The sequence below is a fragment of the Neolamprologus brichardi genome, chromosome 23 (assembly GCF_056152115.1).
Source record: "Neolamprologus brichardi isolate AB-2024 chromosome 23, ASM5615211v1, whole genome shotgun sequence".
Classification (NCBI taxonomy): domain Eukaryota; kingdom Metazoa; phylum Chordata; class Actinopteri; order Cichliformes; family Cichlidae; genus Neolamprologus; species Neolamprologus brichardi.
The window spans coordinates 21,056,957-21,080,035 of NC_142125.1; the positions used below are offsets into that span (position 1 = coordinate 21,056,957).

The following is a 23,079-nucleotide window of genomic DNA, read 5'->3' on the forward strand; positions in this document are numbered from 1 at the left end:
ATGGTGATAAAGACTTGGTGCAACACTGGTTTGAGCAGAAACACGTACATGGATGGCAACTTTGTGTTGCCATCATACACACACACACACACACACACACACACACACACACACACACACACACAGAGAGAGAGAGAGAGAGAGAGAGAGAGAGAGAGAGAGAGAGAGCAGTGACCAGGTTAAATTGAATATAGCTGACAGGTTTGATCAGAGTTGATTGATTTGCAGGGCTGCACGCAGCCTCATGGTAAGGGTAAGAGTTGGACACCTTACCGGAACCTCCTCCGTCTCCTCTTTACTCCAACCCCTGCCATCTCTTTTTTTAACACAACCCTTATTGCAAACCATATCTGACAATAGATATTGAACAGGGAAGCAGGAAGGATCAATGTTTGTTGATTGGAAAGAAAATACAAGGCTGAGGCTGTTTGAAGAGCCTCCAACTTAAATTACTTCAGGATGTTCTTGGAACCAAAGTGTGAGGTTGAACAGATTATATGGAGTCGATCTGCAGGAGCAGATACATTTTAGGCTTCTTGAGTATAAAATATATAATAATAATTTTTATCAAACTTTAATTTTCTCCAGATAGTGATAATATCAATGTACAACTCTGTGTAAGAATAAACAATGAGATGACTTCTTTCAAGTTCAACTGATGAAAAATTTGTTTTTAAATTATTTTCAGCAGCTGTCTGCTTCTTCAGCACACAGCATCATATCTATGTGAGCATTTACTGCCATCTGCTGATTGTTGCCTAAAGGTGCAGACGTATGAATGCACAGCACTGAATCTCTAGGAGAAGTAATAATAATAAAAATGCTTTTCCATTCTTGACCAAAACTATAAGACAAATGCTATGTTTGAATATAAAGTCCTGAATATTAGTTGATCATTAACTGCGATGCTACATTGATCCCATGCATAGTTTAATTGTGAGCACATGGTGCACAGTGCACAGCTCTGGCAGTTAATCTTCAACTCGGTGGTTAAATAAAGACAAGCTCAAAGTACCGAGTCATAGTATTCAGTCACATATTGCATACAGTCTGCAGGCACACTTTGCTGGAGTAACATGGCTGTGCGGCTCTTCGAGGGGAAAGATCATGCGGCGGCTTACCTGCAGTACAGAGTGGCACCCCAGGAGCTGGTCAGCACAGTTATGAGCTTTATGGAGAAAAGGGTATGTGTTTATGCTTATGTGCTTGATAGCATTTGAACAAATACTGTGTCTCTATCTATTAATGTTCTATTACTTTTAGGCAGTTAAATGTACTCTAAAATCACAGCATTTCTCTTAGACACCAAAACCATTCAACCTTGCACTGGATGTAGGCTGTGGATCGGGGCAAGGGACGACCCTTTTGGCTCCATACTTCACCAAAGTGGTTGGAACCGACGTCAGCCCCGTCCAGATAGAGACAGCGCAAGCCAATAAGAACCCTCCAAATGTCTCATACAGGTGAAGGGGAACAAACTGTGGTGGATGTGAAATCAAGGCTGTGATTTAGATAAACCAACGTGTCAAAGGTTCTGTGCTTTCTTCAGCATCTTCATTATGTAATTATTTTGTTTTTTGGGGCAGTTCTTTAAGTAAAGGCTACATTACGTCAATCATTCCTTGATTGTTGTAGATGAAGATAGATTTAGATAAACATGGTTGTAAGTTCTTTGCAAAGAGCTTACCACTTTGGGTAGCATTCTCAAACAAAACCATCATAGAAGATCAAATCCTAGTGTTACAGGGGTCACCGGTGGCCTCATATTCTCCATGGGATGTGGCCTTGATCAGAAGCACTTGGACCGGCAATCGGTACCAGGCAAAGTGGTCTTCTATAAGTCCCACACCCTCCTGTCAGACAGATATTGACATATATTGATGTTCTTAACTTCAGCAGGTTGTTTCATCCGATCTGAGGTTAGCATCATGAGAAGGTCTTGGGTTTGAATCCAGGCAGGGGTCTTTTCTCCCCTTCACGGTCCAAAGACAAACATGGAGTGAGATTAGTTGATTATTCTAAATTGACCTTAGGTGGGAAAGTAAGCGTGAATGGCTCTTACTCTTACTCTATGTGTTTGCCTAGCAAGAGATTAGTGACCTGTCCAGGGGTGTTGACCCTACAACACATGGGATGGGCTCCACTCCCACTTTCTGACTTGGTTGGGCTGCAAATGGATGAGTGGTTTAAAATTTTGAAAGAAAACTCCAGAGAAAAAAGTGGTGACATGTTTGCACTGCCCTTGGAGACTTGAGCCGTAAACTAAATTATGAGCATTGAATTATATTATTCCTCTACAAATGGAAGAGAATCCAAATAAGATCATCCACAAAAGCAAGAATATGCTTTGTTATTCAAAGCTTTTCCCTTATTCATCTCTCCCATCTATAATGGGCCCTATTTTTTCCTTGTCCTGACTCTGTTCACCTTAACATCAGGCAGTGTCCAGCAGAAGAGCTACCATTTGCATCTGGAGAGGTGAACCTTTTGAGTGCCATGACAGCAGCTCATTGGTTTGATCACCAGCGGTTCCTCAAGGAGGCTGACAGGGTGCTGAAACCTGGAGGCTGCCTGGCTCTCCTTAGCTACACCATGGACATGGAGCTTGAGTATGGGGACATCTCCAGCACTCTCAATGACATATGCAAAGAGGTTCATCCCAAATCTAAAAGCTCATGTGCAGAAATAGAGTACTGATGTAGGTTTTCAGCGACTATAAATGAATGCTTTCCCCAAAAGCTTTAAAGTTTGTCTTTGCTTTCTTTCTTTGTCCCACCAGTTTTATGGTGCCCTGCTTCCATTCCGAGATCCCTACATTGGAAAATCCTCTAAGAAGATCTACCTAGACATGTTCAACTCCTGCTCTTACCAAGACAAAGAGTGGTAAGTTCTCAGAAGCTTTGCCAGCTTCAGTTACATTGACCAGAACATGCTTATTTATGAGTCCAAATGTGTCCAGGAACGAGTGCCTGCAGACAAAAACGACCCTGCCATTGAGTCAATATATTGGCATGGTGGAGACCTTCTCCAGCTACCAGAAACTGAAGAATAAGGACCCAGCTGAGGCCAAACATCTCTCTGACCATATCAGGAACAAGTGAGACATTGAACTTTACCAGTCTAATCATTAAGTCCTGGCCTTGAACCCTCACCTCCCTTCACCTGGCGCTGACCATTGATTCCTGTAATCTTCCCAGCTTAATTTATTTCTGATTATCAAACCTGCCAGAATACAGCTTTGAATACTGGCACAGTCTGGGGCATTAATCAGAAAAGCCAAACATTGCTTGACTAAGCTTAACTGTTGAAGGCTTTTACTGCTTTGATAATATAGCCACCATTAATTCCCCCACCAGTGACAGGAGAGAATAGCTCAGCAAGCACAATATATGGAGGAGAATTGCTGAGCCATAACTTTTACATGGATATATAAGTATGACATTATATTTAATTACTGTTAAAGTTTGGGAAGATTTAAACAGTTTCACTTTGTTCTGTCTCTTTAAAGAGTTTCACCTGCATGTTTGCCTAATTTAATGAAGGATAGAGCCTCTGGAGGTTGCTGTTAATTTACAACTTCAAATAATCTGTCATCCAATAGTTCCTCTAAATCATAATGAACCATTGTGTCTCTCTGTCTTTTATCCCAGGTTGATGTCTGCAATGAAGGTGTCCTCCCCTAAGACAGAAGTCACGATGATTATGCATTATTTCTACTGGCTGGCGTGCAAACCTTGATCACTCAGAATGCATGAATCCTGTTTAGGATTGCTTTCCAAGGTTTTTTAGCTCGTCGCCACTTAAAACAAACAACTGCCTTGTTAGACCCTGATGAAGACTTTTTAGTCAATATGTGCAGGTTGTGCTTATCCTTGTCGAGTTGGTTCTACTTTTTTAAATATCATAACATTTTTATTAAAGATTTTAACTCTAACAGAGTGCATTAGCAAAAAAAATTTTGTTATTTTTTAGTTGTTTAGACCTACTGATGAGCGCCGTGTTGTACAAGTCTCACAGCACTTCCTTTTTTCTAATCTTTTTCTGAAAATGCAAATCAGAATTTTCTATTAATATTAGCTCGAAACTGAATGAAATGAAGCTGCTCTTCAATTAATTTTAGACTACTGACTATCAACTGCCTTATAGAAAATCTCAGAGTGAACACTAGATGGAGCCATTTTGTTGTAATGAAGTCCATGAAAATCTCGTGTGCAATCTTAAAATCTTGAGTTTGACAAGTTTTGAGTGCACTTTTGTTTCTTTTTGTAATAAGTAAACTGCAATAAAAAAAAAGTTTCTTTAACTGATGTGAAACCTCTGTGTACTGTAATGATATGAAATGTGAAGTTTATAAATATGTAAGTACCCCAGCCTCTATTTTCAAATTACAAGTTATTGAAGTATAAAATGATAGATAGATAGATAGATAGATAGATAGATAGATAGATAGATAGATAGATAGATAGATAGATAGATAGATAGATAGATAGATAGATAGATTAGTTGAAATATCCTTAGTGGTTTAAAAAAAATATTACAACTTGCCTAATCAGTCACTGACAGACATAGATGTCTACAATACTATGATGCACTATGACTCAACTGTTCTCTAGACAGTTGACTCATAGTGTGTTTTATTGTAATACCTGTATTAATGTTCCTAAATCATACGTCTGGCACATGCCCTCCATGAACTTATAATGAAAAAAGACAAAAAACAATAATTAAAAACAAACTAAACATTCTCAAACACTGAAATGAGAAAATTCACTTTGGAAACTAAATGAAATTACACCAAATAAAAAAAACAACAACCTCAAAACAAAAATAAAAACCAATTAGAAAATAGAAAACCATAACAACTCTGCACCACATGTTTTCAGTGACTGAGCAGCTTATTTGTCTAATAAACTAGTTGTATCTGCTACTTTGTGGAAGTAGGAAGGGGAAGAGAATAATAACTTGTTAACAATAACTTTATTTGTAAAGCATTTTTCAAAACACAGAGTTAAAAAGTGCTGCATAGTTTGAAGCCACACATTGGACGTAAATATAAATATCCTCATTTATAATATCCTTATTTTATAATTTTTGCAAACAGTGGCCAACACTGCGCTCACGTGACAGATATTAAAGAGTCTGGAGACGTTTTGTGTTACTGCAAAATCATCTGTGAAGACTAGAGGGCAGCAGTTGTAGACCTGCCAGGTGCTTCTGCTCCTACTCGCACAAAACGTCATGCTAGCAGCAGTTACAAGAACACTAGCAAAAAGCAAAACTGTAGGGATACGGAGAGAGCAATGCCCTGAGGTCTTGTAGTTGCCTCTCTGGTGCAGTTTTTGTCACTGATTTGCACCAAAGGACAGGACAGATTGATGCCGTTTAGCTGACTTTAACTGTCTTTGTGTTATAATAACTAAGTGCCTGCTACATTGTAAATGTTGCCTCAAAATGATTAATAAATATACTGTGGAATTTATTCAAAGGTAAACAAATATAGAGGGACTATAAAACTGTAACATTGTTTATTTTGGCTGTTAAAATTATTTCATACAATTTCCTCTCTTCCTCTTACATTTGTTTTCTAATTCCCGCTCTCCTTTTCATCTCTTCACCCTCCGTCGAATGGCTCCAGTCACGTCAGTCTCTTCTACTGTCAGGTGTTATTTATGCAGATTGTTTGTAAGGGCCGTGATGTCACATGGTAATTAACATAAATGGCTTTAAAAGTCCACTGAATCCAATCTGACCCACTGGAACGTTTTAGAAAATGTGAAGTAGAGGACACATTTTGAACTTTTAGCTGTATTGTCATATGTTTTGCAGCTTTTCCTGTTGCTAAAAACTCGACCCACATTGCTGTTCATGCGACACCGAGGTATCTATGTAATTGATAAACAATTAAATAGAGGAGTTCCTGTTTTTCCAATATCTGCTATAGAAATTTCTGCTATAACAGTGTCTTTTTTTAGATTACAATATCTCAGGATTCAGATGTTTAATTCTGCCCACTTAAGATCAAAGTGGACTGCATGTGGCCTGCTATGTAAAAAGTGTTTTGTGTCCCTGACTTTGGCATTTTCATAGAGGTGAACTTAGCCACTAGAAGTGACTGGACAGACAGTTTTAATACCAAATACAGAATTTATTTCTATTAACATCTTTCACAACATGCAATTGTTTCACTGCAACTTCCAAATAGTCAATATGCTCAATATCAACACGGGAATATGAAAAGAAAATTAAAAGAGCATGCTTTATGCATAAGAAATGTCTTCTGGAACGCTCTACAAGCCCAAACCTAACACTCTGACGGTCCCTATAGCATTCCCTGTGTGCGTTTGCTCCTCCACACCACTACAGCAGTCATGAGCAGGGTGACCAGTACAGGCACTGTGATAAATGGGGCGAGGATGCTAATCGGTGGGTCATGCAGGAGCCGACCAGTCAGAGCGCAGTCATGAAAGTAGATCTGATGAATCTCCATGAAGAAACGGTCGACTATCTGATTTGGCCAGAAGCAGTTTATCCTCAAGGCCACCTGGTATGTGCAGTTTGTGAGTCCCTCATAGATCCTGCAGAGGACGGCAGAGCACAGGCAGATTCATGCTGAACTTAGTATGTGTAATTAAAGAAAAGATGTTACTAAAGTTGATCCTTTTTCTGAATGTTTGGTGAAACATTTTAAAGTAATCAAGCTGAAAACCCAAATTGTTACAGAAATATCGGCTGGAATTTTGTGATGTCTTTGAAACGTCCTTTCAGAGAGGGAATAGAGCAGGGTATTCCTGTTGGTGGGGAGAAAAAAAGGCAAAAGAGTGTCTAGAATTACCAGTGGGCTTAACACTGCTAAATATAACTGCTAAGTAGGGAGGAGCAGAGGAAATGGAGATGCATACCAACAGGGTACTGCCCTTAGTACAGCATTGCACCATACCAGGAGAGATTCTGTTCCAGACGGCCACTGTGCCTAACTGTGTTTCTGAAAGTGACCCTTTAACCCTCTGAGGTGTGAGCCTAAACCTGCCGTACCGTACAGAAAGGCAAAAACGGGCAAAACTTGATCTTCTTGTTTAAGGTTAGTTAGGCTTAGGTTTGGTGTCAGCACCAACGACGACTTCGACAGTGGCCAACCTGAGATGGTTTAATGAAGCAGCTGTGGCTCAGTAGGTACAGCAGGTCATCTCTTAACTGGAGGGTTGGTGGTTGGATCTGCTCTAACGCCCCCCCCCCCCCCCCCCCCCCCCCCACACACACACACACACACACACACACCCTTTGTGACTGTCGTCCCTGGGTCACTGATTTCCCCTATATCTCGTTAGTTCCTTGTGTATTTATAGCGTTGCATTACCTTTGTCATTTATCAGTCCATATATTTATATATTTTTACATGTACCTTGTATTACGATTCTAATAAGGTCCAGTGCTGAAACTTTCAGAGACAGAAGCACAAACGTTTTCATAAATAATAAACAACTCAGGGTTTAGTATCTCGCTCAAGGATACTTGGACATGTAGGTTGGAAAAGCCAGGGACCATGACCCGCTCATGCCCCTTGCTGTGGAGCAGTTGTGGTTTAGAAGGTAGAGCGGTTCGTCCACCAATTGAAAATTGGGTGATATGATCCCCAGATAATCGAAGTATCCTTGGGTGAGATACTAAACTCTGAGTTCCTTCCGATGCTTCTATCGAAGTGTAAGTGTGTGCATGACCATAGGCGCTGAACAGGTGATGGATATCTGACAACAGGAAGATATGATCAGACTGGTGCCAGAAGTAAAATAGCCACTGAAGGAGATGAAAGCGCTTCATCACTTTATCAGGTCTCATGCTGTTACATTTAGGTGGCTGCGCATCAGTGCAGATAATCAACTGACCCAAAGTCTTCATTCAGAATTATTTTAATTGGAGCAAAGGAAATGAACGTCAAAATGCTAAACTTTCGGCTTCAAAACATTGATCCATAAACCAGACGATGACAACTGTCTTATATTCAGTACATGACTGAAGTGGAGTCCACGTCATACCTAATTAAGGAAAGCTATAACAGGAGTAAAAAGACTGATTGTACCGAAATGAGCAATGGTACATGTCTGGTCTTTGAATTCATGTTTTACTTGTCATTATTACTATACAGCCTGAATCCACAAATATTTTTTCAATACTTGTAATTGTCTCTGTACCGGCTTTTTTCCTGGGAGTCTCAAATGTTTCCTGTGAGCCTGAACAGTGGCGTCAAACGTTGTTGCTAGGAGTTTGGTGATGCAACTGCCAGCCCCTCCAACTGCCTGTGCAAATTCTTTATGAGTTACAACTGAGCACACATACCCATGGGCGCACACACACACACACACACACACACACACACACACACACACACACGCACACACACACACAGAGCACCACCCCCAGTTATGTGCTGGACCAAGTGAGGACTGTGAACCAGGAGGGAAATCACACAGTTTTGACAGCAGCTTCTTCTTTGGGTCCCCCGGCTCCCTTCATCCTCCTGTCTGACTCACTCCCTGACTGTCAGGGTTTGGAAACGAAGCCACCAAGTACTGAGACGATATAATGGCCAACAAATACAGTAAAGCTTTCCCCTGGTGTTGGTGCATGAGAGAGTAAACAGATAAACAGATAGATAAACAAGTTTTTTTTGCCTCTAATAAGCTCAGAAATACCAGTCTGTCAGTGCACCTGCTAAGATATTAGTACTCACTTAGAGGTGAATGATATAAACACGAGGCCTTAATGTTGGCATATTAAAGACTTATATAGTCTGGGTGTGAATCCAGGACACTGCCATCAGCTGCTTCTTATAGCTGTTTAACTGCGAAATGACTTAGATATCAAAAAATCCTCATGCACATGACAGCATGAGGACTTCAGCTTTTCTCACTATCATTCTTCTGTTACACTGACGCCAACCCACTGTACTCTCTTCCAAAGAGCCAGACTTTCTTGTGATTTTTTTAAAGTGTTCTTGAGCAACAGTTCTCCAGGCTTTCTGAAGGTCTTTCAAAAGTTTTTCTTTGAACAATGGCTGCTTTTCACTCATTTCAGTCCAGTTCCTGGGAGCCATCCAATCGCTGAGGATGTAAGAGTGGACAACAGAAGACGTAGCAGGCCTAAAAACTATTTATAGCACACAAACAGTATTTAAAATTCATGCCCTTAAGAAGTGTCAGGACTTTAAGAGATACATCTGTGCCTTCAGCTCATTTATCTACTGTTCACTGAAGCCTCATCAAAAATGGTCTAAGTGGAAGGGTGGCTTCAGTGACAACAGGTCCGATGAAGTGATGAATCCACATATGACATTCCAGCCAGTGGTGTTTGGGATCTTGTAAAAATTTGTGGAATTATGAACACACAAATGTACCATCAGGTTTTTATACACCATGTAATATCATCTGGAAAGCATCTGACTGGCAACAGCTTCATTTTTCAGCATGACAATGATCCAAAACATACTGCCAATGCAGTAAAAGACCTGTATAAAAAAACACACATAGTGGAACATGACTTCAATATCACTGAAGCAGTGTGGGGTCATGTTGACAGAGAACAGAACAAAAGGCAGAAACACACAAAGAAGAGCTTTGAATGTCCTTCAAGAAGCCTGGAGAACTATTCCTGAAGACGACTTAAAGACATGACAAGAAAGCTGCTTAAGAGAGTTCAGACTGTGCTGAAGAATAAAGGTGGTCACACCAAATATTCACTTTCAAGCTCATTAGCTTACATGTGCTTACCTTAATGCTGTATTTACATGTGTGTTTGCACATTTCAATAAATCACTGCACCTATTTCCTACTTTCAAGGCAAACAATTTAAAAATATGACGAGTGGCTCAAGGCTTTTGCACTCTGCTGTATGTAACAGTAACAATGTAATTATTTATTGAATTTAGCATAAGACCAGCAAGTCAAGAAATCTTATTAAACTGATCTCAAAGCCAGCCAAAATAAGCTAACTGTTCAGTTGATATTGTTCTAATTGTATACCTGGCAAACCTCACGTGAAGCAAACTAAGTTGCTCCACCCTGGCTACAGCCGCTGCTCCATCTGCAAGCTGCTTTGCAACACACAATATCTGCTGTTTACCAGGGTCTGTGTGGAGGTTGTGACTCTATAAATTGCAATTTTTTTGATTCACCATGTGTTTCTTCCCTTTTGCATGTTCGAGTCAGTGAACTCACTCCATTGTGTCCTTCCAGCTGCACCATAAACCTCGATCCAGATTTTCCATGTTGAATGTGAAATTTGCCAAGCAGAGATCATTGATAAGAAACGTGTAGACTCCCCTGTTACAGCCAGACACTGATGCAAGGACTTGAGCTACAAAGTAAAAACAGAAGTAAGACAAAAGTATTTAAAAAAATAAAAAAAATATATATCTGTAGCAGCATATGTTTGTGCAGCAAACAAGGTCATGTCCTGGCAATGGTTATTCCTACTGGGCCATTTCTTCCCTATTAGGCTGTTACTTTCACTAAGAAAAGATTTTAATTTGCAGGCAAAGTCCCAATCCCATTTGTTTACTTCAGAGATGCGTGTAAACAGCCTCTAAACGTGGAGGCAGACCGCGGCCATCCCGCAGGACTCGAGGCTGAATGTAGCACCACGGAGGAGTACAGTAGGAGACGGAGGCTTAATCTGGTGTAAAACGCCTGCGTGGAAACAAACAGGTTGTTGTTACGATCGAGAAACATGGTGGATCTCCAGTCTGTTCGGGCCAGATAAGGGCCGACTGCGTGCCCATTATGTTTGCTCTGTCCCTGCTGGCTCTCCCTGCACTCAAAGGAAGACTGAACGTGTTAACACGGGAGCTTCAAAAGAGATGCTACAAAAGAAGAATGTGAGAAACTGTTGTGGCAAAGCAAGATCTGAACGAACGCACAGTAATCTCCTGAAAAGGGAGTGAATATTAGCTTGTCTATCATCTACAGTCGTGTTTCACCAGCCTCTGATGGCAACTGCCGCTTGGAGGATTCACAGTTACCCCTCAACTTGGCTGTTAACCAGCATTGTATTTGGATTACAATTTTCAGGAAAATGGAGGCATAGTTTGACAAATGTTCTTCTGACTGAAGGTTTATGCTCTATTGACTTTCTGCCTTCAACTCTGTTAGGTTAGGAAACACGCATCAGTCCAATGGGAATCTTAAATTCTGTCAGCGTCTGAGACTCAACATTTATGGATTTTAAAAGCTGATTCTCATGAATATTAGATGATGGGGTTTGAAATCATTCCCACAAATATTAATGCTCCATGCTGACATTAACCCTTTAAAAGGCTTTCATTGAAACGCATTGTTTTTTGGATGATATTTAGGCTTAACTAATAGGGAAAACCTACATTAGGAGCAGTAAGTTTGGTAAATATGGTACATTTTTGCAAATTCTCTAAAAATCAGCAACAAATATGAATATGCTGTGATTTCTTCATCTCAAAGGGTACCACACAGCCATCTCTAGAGTTTTACAGAGAAGGGTCTGAAAAAGAGAGACTAGCCAGTGAGCCTACTTTGAAGAGGCTCACCTAAAGCAACAGAAGACCCTACTGGGTGCCAGTCTTGTCAGTAAGAACAGGAAACTGAGGCTACAGTTTGTGTGGACGCAGAAAAATCGAACAATCGAAGATTGGAAAATGTTGCCTGGTCTGATGAGTGTCCATTTCTGCTCGGATTTTGATGTCAGCTGATGAAAGCATGGCGCCATCCTGCCTTGCATCAACAGTTAAGGTTGTTGCTGGTGGTGTGATTGTGTATCAACTTGGGATATTTTTGTATTTGACTGAAGAACCTTTAAGCACCACAACCTACTCACATATTGTTGGTGATGTTTAGTAATTACAAATTCCCAATTGAATTTAGATTAGACTACTTCCTCTCTATAGTTTTTTCAAGTTTCAGCTCATTTTTGTAGGTTTCAGTAATTGTTTTTTCCTGGTAAGTTTATAATTAAATTCCTATTTCAAGTGAAATGTCACATGTCACATGGGTCATATGGTATCACGTTTGCCTTCATTTTCAAACGTTGAAACAAAGTTATTGAAAATGTAAAACCATGAAATGCACTTCTTCACACAGCTGCTACATATGTTGTTTTCTTTTTGACTGGTTACGTTCAATGACAATGGCCTGCTGAGCATGCAATAAGGCAGATGAGGGCAAATGCTAGTGAAATGTAAGGTTGAGTGAATAATGGTGGGTTTTTCAGAATTTCTTCCAGAAACAAAGCACATAGAGCATAGTGGACTTTTAACAAACAGATCAAGTCTATTCATAGACTAAACATTATCGAGAAACCCAAGAAAACAAAATCCCAACTTACCTCGTCCTTTTTTCTACCATAAATCAACCAAGACTTGTTAATAATTTCTAAATAGAGTAACATTTCAAAGACCTGCTTTTTTTTTTTTCAAAGAAAAACATAAACAAGGTTTAAGATTAATCCACCTATAGCGACTCTCTCCCTGAGTACCGTGGACTCACCTGCCATCAGCAGCACAAACCCTGCTTTCAGGAGCAATGCGGTCTCCAGAGCCATGCTGAACACAAACCCCAAAAAGTTTCACGCGCTCTGCTCACTCCCCGGAGATCAGCGGCAAAGCCTCATTCTAACTCCAATAGCCAGAGCCAGTGAGTCGGGAACGTCACGGTACCACCACGTTAGAAACAAATTAACCGCAGTTCACGGTGTGCTGTCAACAAGAAGGCGGCAACTGATTGTGTGTAAAAGCCCCCCTGACCTTTCTCTGTGGCACCCTCCTTTCCCCTCCTTGCTGCAGCCCTAATCATAGAAGCGCTGCTTGTCATCTGAGCCCCTTGTCCGGCTGCTTTCTGCGTGGAACTGCTCACAGGGGACAAAACAAAGTCAGATACCAAAATTAGTTCAGTGTACAGTGCATGCTTTATAGCAGCAATTTAGAGTCTGGAAAAAACACTAGTGTGCTGTTTTAATGCCTCAGTATTTACGTTTTTGTTGAATAATCCAATTATAACCATTTAACATCTAGAATTTGGATGATTTTCTTTCATATATACATGACTCTCACAGCAGAGGCCAACTGTGAGGTAGCATGTCATCAGACTCATCACGAGTCTTTAATTAAATGTCACATTTTCCCCATTTCTTATTTGTATTAGGATTAATGCATTAGTGTGAATACCCAGAGACATCCCCGACGGTGGGCTCACACTGGGACCCCATTTCACAGCAGCAGCACACAAAGGCAGAATTCCCATTTTCATCTCACACTCGTATCGGCACAAATCTCATGCAGCTCGCAATGTCTATAATTGAATGTTTTATCAGAGGAATTTTGCACAGGAACAGATTGATTAGTATTCTCAGCGCTGCTCTGCATTGTGCTGCCACCCAGCGTGACTGTCTCTGCCGATGGGTGTGTGAGAGAGTAATCCCGTGGCTCCGATGAGTGTTTTCATGTGGCTGACTTTACAGAGTGTAGACTGACAGCGTGCAAGCTGGATCTTCTTTAAATTTGTAGGCATTGTGGAGCTAAAAAGCTTTTGTTCATTTTGGTGTTTGATAGTGAATTTGTTCATTTCCATGTCTGCAAACAGCAAATCTTAATCATGGCACAAGATGCTAATACTTAAAAGGTACTGTAAGTATTTTTGATAACATTAATAACATTTATTACATATAACGTATGTGACATATAGCATATATTTAATAACACAGAAGATAAAAACATAAAAACCTGTGTGGACAAAAAATGCCTTAAAACGAAACAAAGCAAAACAAAACACCAATTAAGTGTTGGCCTTTGTGAATAGTTCGTGCACAGATGTAATTATTCTCAAGTCAGCAGGCAGCTGGTCCAAAATAACAGAACCACAGTAACTGAATGCTCAGCTTATTGTCAGCAGATTAGACACATGACTCTATCGTCTCTGGACAGCTGACAATTAACTGGCTAAACAATAATAACAGCTAGTTACAAGTTAAGGTAATTATTAGGCTTGGATGTCCTAAAAATAGCCCTTTCCTTCTAAAAAAACCCCTCCATTTGATTACATTTTCACATGACAGTTTTTTCAATTAGTCCAACAATGTTCGCTCTGCTTCAAAGAACTTTTCATCAATGTCAGCTAACAGCAGCGAACAGAGGCTAACAGCAACACACAGAGGCTAACAGCAGCTAACAGAGGCTAACAGAGGCTAACTGCTTTGCTTGCTGATAGAAAGGTTCAGCACATCCTCAACAACTCATTCAGTATCAATGTCATCAGAAGTGAGCTTCACAGACCCATCAACTTGTATTGGACTCTTTACAGCCTCCTAAATATGCAGATGTGAACATCCAGATACTGTCCACATCTGTATATTTAGGCTGAGGTAAACAGCGGACTGATAGATAAACATTAACCATCCAACATATTATTTATATGTATTTGATATTTATGTGTTAAGTTGATGAATATTGGACCATTTCATTATGCTGTATTGGAGTAGATTTGAAACTAGAAACAAAATCACCAGAGGAAAGAGTCGTCCCATCCTGATCATTAGGAAGACTACAGGTTTAATGTGTCTCCACATTTGCTTGAACAAGATTAAGACGTGTGACCCAACAAGGCACCTTTTCTTCTAGATTTTAACGGACAGCAGAAAAAGAAAAAATGCAGAATATTAACTCCACGCTTAGATTTGATCATTTTATTGTTTCAATGTTCATTTTTTTAAACAGAAAACCTTTAGGCCCTGTGATAGACTGATGGCCCATCCAAGGTGTATCTATGCAACAACGGCTGGGACAGACTTCGGCTCCCTCATGACCCTGAACTGGGTGAATGGTTATGAAAACGGATGGATACGTATTTCACTCTGTATCTGTCATATATTTAGTGTCACTGTGATGAAGAGGTTAGTGCTGTCACTTTCATAGTAAAAAGTTCTTGGGTTTGAACTTGTGGCATCTTTTGTTCACGTCACGCTTGGTGGATTTTCTCCGGGTTCTCAGATTTCCTCAAACAGTCTAAAGACTACGTGTCAGGTTACCTGGTGAAGTTGCATCTTTAGGTTCAGATGTTCCAGCCTATTGTCCATGTGTACAACTACATATTAAAATATTTGTATTAAATGAATCTGTACCCTGCTGTGATTTGCGCATAAGACTTAATTGCAGGACACAGATTGAAGAAATGTAATAATTTTAATGAACAACAACTGGTAAGTATTCACAATATAACTGAGAATCAAACTCAAGTTACACTCAAGAAAGGATTTGGTCCAGTTGTCAAAGTTTCTTTGTACTAATTTTTTTCTCCAATTCTGTCAGTTTCACATTCAGGTAAGTTGATTCTGATTTTCAGAATCTCCAATGCAGGTGAATATCCATTGCTTTCCATAGGGTCAGGTAAGTATTCTTGAGTGCGGTGAGAGTGGCGCTTGTAGGTATGACCAGAAGCTAGCCAGGCTGATGGACCAGGAAGGATTCTACAGGTAAGGTTGGCATGTAAACAAAAAATCATTAAATACCAAAGAAGACTGAGTGATGCTACCACACTGGGAAGCTCAACAGTCTGATGAATGGCGAGTGGCGGGTTATAAACTGTATACTGTGTATTTTTGCCCTGTCTCATTGCCCTCACCCCCAGCCAGTCTGAGTTTTGGGAGTTTTTATTTCCTACTTTTGCCAAATGCTTGCTCATAGATGATTGTTGGGGTTTTTTCTCTATAAGGGTTGTAGGGCATTTACTTTGCAATCTGGAATTTGGTACAATATAAATGAAATTGAATTGAATTAATGATAAGTGTCGATGATAAATGGGTGCGCCAGGAGCCCTGGGCAGCCACATCTTCAGCTAAAGGGAGGTAAGCTGAAAAAGTCACACACAATTACTTGGGGAACCATGACAACCCCATATACACAATTTTGACCTTTTTTAAAGGTTTAATTTTTTAAAAGCTGCACAATTATAGAGGTACAGAACTGGTCTCTGGAATGCACAAAGCAAAAAGCTACAAATAGCTGCCGTTGTGCACTGTCAAATGCACAAAGGCAGTGCCTTGGAGTTCACTCTCCCATTCACTTTTGGTTGTGCCCCCTACAGATACATTAAAGTACCTTTTTTTGTGTGTATCCCAATATAATCTACAGCTTGTATGAAAACAGTTTAATATTTATGTTACTTTTCAAATGCAGAAAACTTTAGAGAGTGATTACACACACATCTGTGATGGAAAAGCAAACAAAGTAACCCATTTAATGATTTTTGTGAGGGTCCTGATGTCCGCCTTTATGCCACTGAGGAGATACGGCCTTCACTTCAGGTCCCTCAGCAGCAGAGGTTTGTGGATCGAAATTATATCAATAGTATCAAGGCTCGTATTGGTATCAGATCAATGCTACAATGATAAGTTTGATACTTTTTATTCTCTAACTTCAGTATGAATCCCAGTGAATTGCATTAACTAAAATATTATTATTTTCGGAGAAGGAATGAAAAAATATTCCTCAAACACACACTAGTTTCTAAAGACATTAAAATCTAAAAGGTTTTGCTATGTTAAGTACTGTGACAAGTGAAAATCACAGTGATTAAAATGTGTTTTGCAAACTGATGACGATTCATCTCATAAATCATGACACACTGCTCTCCACTATGTTAACCTAATTAGGTTAAATAGGTTAAAAGTACTGGTATCGTTGTATTGATGCCAAAATGTGCAGTACTGCACAGCACTACTCAGCAGCTTTATGATCAAAAGGCTCAGAACCGAGCAGTTCCCCGTGAATTCCCCTAGAGAGCAGCAAAGGACACTAAATAAACCATCCCTTCAGGCACCGTGAGGATGTATCAAGGATGGTCCTCACACTAATTCTCCAATAGTTCCAGTTGCGGTCGAGTTTTCGCCTTACACGGATCGCAAATCAATATCTTTTTGTCCTCGTCGATTCGCCAGCTCGTTTCATACTTTTACGTCAGTCCACAAATAAAAAGCAGAGTGCAGAATATCTGTGGGCAGACTGGCTTGTAAAATGAGTGGCCCTGAAAATGGTACACTGCTCCAGCCTTTTGCCTTCACTGCGGCTTCTTCACACCAGCACAATCAAACTTTATAGGCTGTGCCTCGTAGCGGTGGGTATTTGCAGAGGCTGACCCTGCTGCCGAAGCAGGAAACTTTCGTGGTGTTTCTGAAACTACACTGTGGGGTGTTCCACTGATGTCTTCTGTCTGTCTGTCACATTATACCTCCCTAAACAAACTACTTCCTACATCATGATCAGGATCAGATATTAAGTAATTTGTCTTTCCAGCAATAACGAAGAGGACAGTGGCCGACACAGCAGCCAAACAGAAACCAAAACAAAACCTGCTCCTAACAGGTGTATCGACGGCAGCGTTGGAGCTTAATAGCCAATCAGGAGAGGCGATAAGTAGTGTGGGCGGATTTCCAAAAAAAAAAAAAAAAGTATTAAACGCTCCAAATCTTTTGGATGGGACTTAATAGGGCGAAGGATGTGTCGGTCATACCAAAGGAGGCGTGTTCAGACGCCCGACACGCACACGCGCGCGCACATCCCCCCCACCCCCAGCCTCCTCCTCCCTCCCTCCCCCCCCCCCCCCCCAGCCACCGGCGCGATGGCAGTGTGAAGAGTAAATGGCTCAGAGTATCCGCGGTGGAAAGCGACCTAAACACTGGAGTAGGAACCGACACGCAAACAGAACGAGACGCGGTGCGTAAAAGCTCTCCACGGCGCACGGAAACGGTGCCAGGTGTCCAAGAAGCGCAAAAGAAGACTCCGACGGGGTTTTATTTTTTTTTCTTTTTCCTTCCTCTCTCTCTCTGTCTCTCTCTTTCGCTCTCTCTTTTGGTTAATTTTTTACGCGTGTGATCAACGAGGATATCTTAATTGGACATGTGAGTTACGGGAGTTAACAAGAGAACCAGGCTTTTTTCTTCCCGCCCCCCAAGATGAAGTTCTTCCCAGCTTGCGTCCTCGTCACTTTGGCGGTGATCGGATCCTGTGCGGCGCAATCAGGTGAGTGCTTTTGGGGATGCGCGTCTCTGCGCCTCCGTCTTTCGGTCAGGGTCTGACTTGAAAAGCACCGATGAAGTGAGAGTTGAGACATCCAAAGAGCAACAGAGCCGATCCTTTTCTGTCCCCGCAGAGACATTAGCAATAATTCCACTAAATGATAACTGAAGGTCGCCGGGTTTCTGACTCTTTCTGGTCCAAAACTTAACACAAGTTCACATCCTGGCACGCTGGTGCTGATTTCAATTATCGCTCTCGCACCTACAGGAAACTGTCATTCAACTGCCTCTGCGTAAAATAAAATAAAGCTCCCCAAACTGTCCTTCTTCTGTCGTTTTAACACAGTTTTCTTTTTTCTCCTTTTTTTTTTTTACGCGAGATATGCTTTGAACACCTGGTTCGAAAAGTCTTCCATCAAATGAAATCTCCCAACAAAGAAAAAAACATTTGTCATCAAACAGACTGCGAATCTGCGCTGATTTCGATTATTTAGATCCCTACACTAAGTATGAATGAATGCGCCATCGTTTCAGTTTAATCCCCCAGAAGACTCGAAGACTAATATATTTATATGTAAGACTCGGGCTGCACCAGTGGCACAGTGTTTTTTTTTAATTCCTTACTGTCTTTGAATAATTTAGATGTAGCAGATATTCTGAGGGCGATACAGGCAGTGGGAAAACATCTCGCTTTCATCATCATCATCGCGACCCCCGTGGAGTCGGTCCCTTGACGAAAATCACTTTAATGCTTCTTCAGCGTGCCTGTTTTGGCTTCGGATGCGTCAGTGACACTCGACAGTCAATTTATAGTAAAGTTAATGGTGTTTTTATTTATGTGCTCTGACAGATCCTTCCTTTGGCGCCCCTGTAGGGTGTTTGCCGAGGTTTTAAATCCCGCTGGGATGTTTTGTTTATGATGCATGATTTGATTGCGCTCTTATTTGAAGTAAATCATTAAGTTCAACTTTTTTCTTTTCTCCAATGGGTTTTTGTTCCCACGCTTACTCATCGATAATTCAAATTTGATTTGGTTTGGTGTGATATCTCTTCTGGAATTCTGTCCAGTTATTTGGAGTTCAGTAAGTGATCCATAATCTGGGCTCTTAGTTGACACAGTCAAGTGTTTGGCACAGACTGCTGAGCCAAGGAAAAACAAACAGAAACGCACTTATGAGGCGGCACAACAGGAAAGTTGTCAGATTCATGTTCAGAGGTGAATTTAGCCCCAAACTTCCAAGGATTCCAAATTAAATTCCTGGATGCTTTTCCCCCTTCCCGCCTCTAAAGACAGCTCTGTTTTTCTTTGGCCTCTGCACATACACACCACCTCTCTCTTTCTGTCCCTGAGTCCCGTGTGGATCTTTGGATGCAAGGCGATGGAGAGGGTGGATGTGCGGATGGATGGGTGACACCCGGGATGAATGGGAAAGTAAAGTGGCACCCTCGCTGGTTTATTTATTCTCCGTGCATGCACTCCCACTCCAGGATATTTGTGATGCAAATTGTAGCCTAGGAATCTGAGCAATGCCTCTTGGGGAAAATGTTGTGTTTGTGTGCATTGAGCAGTGCTGAGTGTGCTGTCTTTCCACTCTTTCCTATAACTACCCCACCATCCCACCCCCATCTCTCTCGTTCTCTCCCTCTTTATTGGAGGTATAAAAAATGACAGCACACATCATATATCAATCCCACGTGAAGCCGTGCGAGGGTGAAGTAAGTCAAGGCGAAAGATGTTCACTTATAAAATGGTGATTGAATCTGTCTCCTGCTGCGAGACAAATGTCTGAAGCGGTCCTTCCAGTCAGCCGGTCTACAGGAGTGCACACGCTGTGAACTATGTGGGCGCCTCATCTGTGCCAAGCGTGGATGTTTTCACACAGCCAGAGAGCTTTTTCATTTTCAATTAGACAAATGTGAAACCCACAAAAGTCATTCAGAGATCAGCGATGACCACGTGGAAACGGGCCCGATCAGCTTTCTCATTTTAAACTCATGGAAGGCGAAAAGAAAAAGAAAGCCTTGGCTGACTTCTCTCAGCCCTAATGTTCCTGGTGATTTGAGACTAAAGAAGTAAACTGGCATGCGTGACAATGCATGAAATTTCCACCTGAGAGAACATCCCCCAAAATCAGCCAATTACAGCTCCACGAGTGTGAGGTCGGAAGGAGCAAGCCTGTTAATAGAGATGCTTGGGAGGATTTGTACCTTTTTGTCCCCATAACCAGGACTGTGTGTGATTAAAGCACAAAAAACACACTGATGCTGTTGAACCTGCACCTAATTTAGTCAGAGCTTCTTATACTGACCGTCTTGTTTGAACATCATGCAGTTTGGGGTTTTAAACACATATACAGCCTGGTCCTGGTAGCTTGAAAAGGGTTAAGGAGGCTAAAGCTGGAACTGAGCAGGTCATGAGAGTGAGGTTGGTGGATCGGTCTCCGGCTGCTCCAGTGTGCATGCAAAAGCTACCTTGGGTAGTATACTCAAACCAGAGTTGCTCTTGATGCATTCATCGAATTTATCGCACGTAGAAAAGAATGACGTGAATGAGACGTGTTGTATGAAAGCAATTTGAATAATATGCAAAAACCAGATCATCTACCGATTGGTTAATCCAGCCATCAGTTTGACTAACAGAGCCAGTCTGAAGCATGAATATAATATTCAGCTCAGCCTCATAAATTATATATTGGTGAAATAGTGAACTAATTAACTAAACTAATTGATTAAAGCTTCCTTCAGCTGCTCCTTTATTTCAGAGCGGTTGGATCTGCATATGTGATTTGGCAATCAGTGTCTCCAACTGACATTTCACATGTTAGGCAAACGTACTAACCACTACACTATGAAGCAATACATAAATTAATTCCTTAATTTACTTAATTTCCACCTGGAAATAAAAAAGAAGGGGAAAAAAATCTTTGAGAATTGTGGGAATTTTCAAATTCAGCAAGTCTTCCATCAAAAAACCAGAGTGCGTCTTCAATAAATCGACTTCCACTCAAGGACTTGGAAACCCAGAGAATGTGCCACACCTGGGATATCTGACCCGGTCCAAGTGCAGGGACCATCATTGTGGTGCAGCTGTGCATCCCACTGATGTCCATTAAAAAGCACTGTAAAAGGTTTTTTAATGGGGGGGGGCGGTTGTATCAAACTTGTCTTTCTGAGGTCATGAATAAACAGTCACACTCTGTCCTTGTAGTTGTGAAGAGGGTTAGTCATTTGTGTTCAGTCAGATTTGCACTTGTTTGAAGGATGGGGGCGGCTGAGTTACTCTCTTAAGTGTCTTGAGAAGATGTGCCATGAAAATGTCACATCACAGATGACGGCTTTCTCTTGAACACGTTGTTTTGGCAGAGCTCGACGGGGAGAATTTTTGGCTTGCAACTTTTGATTTCGCTGCATGAAAAGCGGTGTTTGAGTCAGCAAACGGGACTGCACATTGCTGCGGAGGTGCAGGTTAATGATTGTTTGCAGGAATTTGTAGGCCAGGAAATTGACAGGAAATAAAGTTTTGCTATGATTGAAAAGCTGGCAGTTGAGATGTTAACGTGTTGGTCAAAATGCTGGGTAATCAGGATCAGGATAGTGAGGGTTTGTTTCAGATGATTCCCAGAACTTAACAGGCTGTAAGCGCCTGGGACCTTCCAGTAATCGATGACGTCTACAGGTATTTAATGGGTGGAAATCAAGTTTTCCGTGCCGTGTTTAAGAAAAAAAATATGGTTACCAAATATATTAGCAAGTGATGACTCCTTAGTGTTGTGGCTAACATATTCACTTCTTGGTTCAATTCCAAACAGAGATACAAATCCCCTTTGAGGTTGAGTCAGGAAGGGCATCTGATGTAAATCTCTGCCTAGCCACAAGCAGCTTCTTCTTTTAATGGTCACGTGCTATCAACAGATATCTACCAGGGTTACCTCAATAAAAGAAGCACACACCGGTAGTCTCACCATCCTCATCTACCGCTTTCTTTTTGGGTTTTTTTGTTTACCTCTGCTTCCTGAAACAACTGGCTCAAACATTTTAATCCCTCCAGCTCTTGAGAGTGCCTGACAAATGCTGCACTCACACGTGTGTGTGTTTGGGTGACATTTAAAGATCTCCTGTGAAATGGCGGAGGGGGAGAAAGGGGCAGTGGGAAGGGAACCCGCTGAATGCCAGTATCAAATTACTGGGTGTTTGTCAGCTGGCACACACGGAGCTGGCCGAGGCTTTGTAGAAGACTGACGGAAATGAGAATTTATTACAAGCTAATTAAGCTTTTTTTTGATAGGATCAGTCTAGACCGCGAGGCCTTTATTTGACAGCATGAGAGATGAGGGGGGTGAAGGAATTCAATCTTGCTCTAAATTAGTCAACACGGCTATCATAACTTGATATCTGCCAGGCTCGACCCGTGCCAGCCTTCAGCTGGATGTTTGTCATATATGCCGGTGCGAGCTGATGGAGATCTGTACAGTTTCTGTGCATTTGTCAGTGTCTTCTGCTGAAAGAGACGGAATAACGCACGACAGTTTGTACAGAAGAATAATAATCGCAGTTCAGCGAGGGTGACATTGAGGTGTGGGCTGTTATTTGCTTCCTCTGTCATAACCGGACAGTCTCAGCGGGCCGTAAGGGAAGCCTTACAAATGACTATGTGATACATGGGGGTGATGGAACGCTTTTCCAAGGCCTGAGACAGCAGCGTGCTACCTCTCATGGTACTCGCCGGCTGAATCAGCGCTCAGATTATTATCTGCACGGGCCGAACAAAGATGACGCTGTCCTCTCTCTTGCTCTTTTTCAAAGGAAAAAAAAGTCATCTCTTTTTGACTCCTACTTTTCTTTCCCATGCATTCAAGAGCGATCCGGCGACGTCACGAGCCCGTTTGCTTGGCATTTTGTTCGCCCGCCAGCTGTACAGAGGGGCCTCTGTTTCTCGAGTTTGCGTCCCGCCCAAATATTTACATGCGGAATCACAACTGCACAGCATGGGAGGGAAAACATCCAAGACTCGGGTGCAAAATAGCGGCTTTATTGGCCTCTGTAATCATCCCGAAG

The 23,079-nt window shown here is 41.4% G+C and overlaps 3 protein-coding genes across 5 annotated transcripts in view; 2 read left to right on the forward strand and 1 right to left on the reverse strand.

The window, feature by feature from the left end:
* The first annotated feature begins 1,042 nt into the window (after window positions 1-1,042).
* On the forward strand, window positions 1,043-4,255 carry LOC102786207 (putative methyltransferase DDB_G0268948). Its single transcript, XM_006800255.3, has 6 exons — window positions 1,043-1,184; window positions 1,303-1,463; window positions 2,439-2,652; window positions 2,780-2,883; window positions 2,960-3,097; window positions 3,651-4,255. The coding sequence occupies exons 1-6, from the start codon at window positions 1,077-1,079 to the stop codon at window positions 3,736-3,738; spliced, it is 813 nt and encodes a 270-aa protein (XP_006800318.2). The 5' UTR covers window positions 1,043-1,076; the 3' UTR covers window positions 3,739-4,255.
* Window positions 4,256-6,124: 1,869 nt separating this feature from the next.
* LOC102785910 (receptor activity-modifying protein 1-like) lies at window positions 6,125-12,780 on the reverse strand. Its single transcript, XM_006800254.3, has 3 exons — window positions 12,507-12,780; window positions 10,209-10,347; window positions 6,125-6,575 (listed from the first exon to the last, which is right to left on the reverse strand). Exons 1-3 carry the CDS (start codon window positions 12,559-12,561, stop codon window positions 6,320-6,322), a joined length of 450 nt encoding a protein of 149 aa, XP_006800317.1. The 5' UTR covers window positions 12,562-12,780; the 3' UTR covers window positions 6,125-6,319.
* Window positions 12,781-17,640: 4,860 nt separating this feature from the next.
* LOC102787686 (receptor tyrosine-protein kinase erbB-4-like) overlaps window positions 17,641-23,079 on the forward strand; it is a 365,449-nt gene continuing 360,010 nt past the window's right edge. For all 3 annotated transcript variants that reach the window (XM_087836449.1, XM_087836451.1, XM_087836450.1), the window contains exon 1: window positions 17,641-18,028. In XM_087836449.1, coding sequence (XP_087692575.1) covers window positions 17,962-18,028 — 67 coding nt within the window. In that variant the 5' untranslated portion in view covers window positions 17,641-17,961. The remainder of the gene's footprint in view (window positions 18,029-23,079) is intronic.

Coding starts and splice junctions, on each gene's coding strand:
- LOC102785910 (XM_006800254.3), bottom strand. CDS start 12,561: ATGGCTCTGGAGACCGCATTGCTCCTGAAAGCAGGGTTTGTGCTGCTG. Junction 10,348..12,506: donor GTTTGTGCTGCTGATGGCAG/GTGAGTCCACGG, acceptor TTTACTTTGTAG/CTCAAGTCCTTGCATCAGTG. Junction 6,576..10,208: donor AGCTGGAAGGACACAATGGA/GTGAGTTCACTG, acceptor CGTCCTCTGCAG/GATCTATGAGGGACTCACAA.
- LOC102786207 (XM_006800255.3), top strand. CDS start 1,077: ATGGCTGTGCGGCTCTTCGAGGGGAAAGATCATGCGGCGGCTTACCTG. Junction 1,464..2,438: donor CCTCCAAATGTCTCATACAG/GTGAAGGGGAAC, acceptor CCTTAACATCAG/GCAGTGTCCAGCAGAAGAGC. Junction 3,098..3,650: donor TCTGACCATATCAGGAACAA/GTGAGACATTGA, acceptor CTTTTATCCCAG/GTTGATGTCTGCAATGAAGG.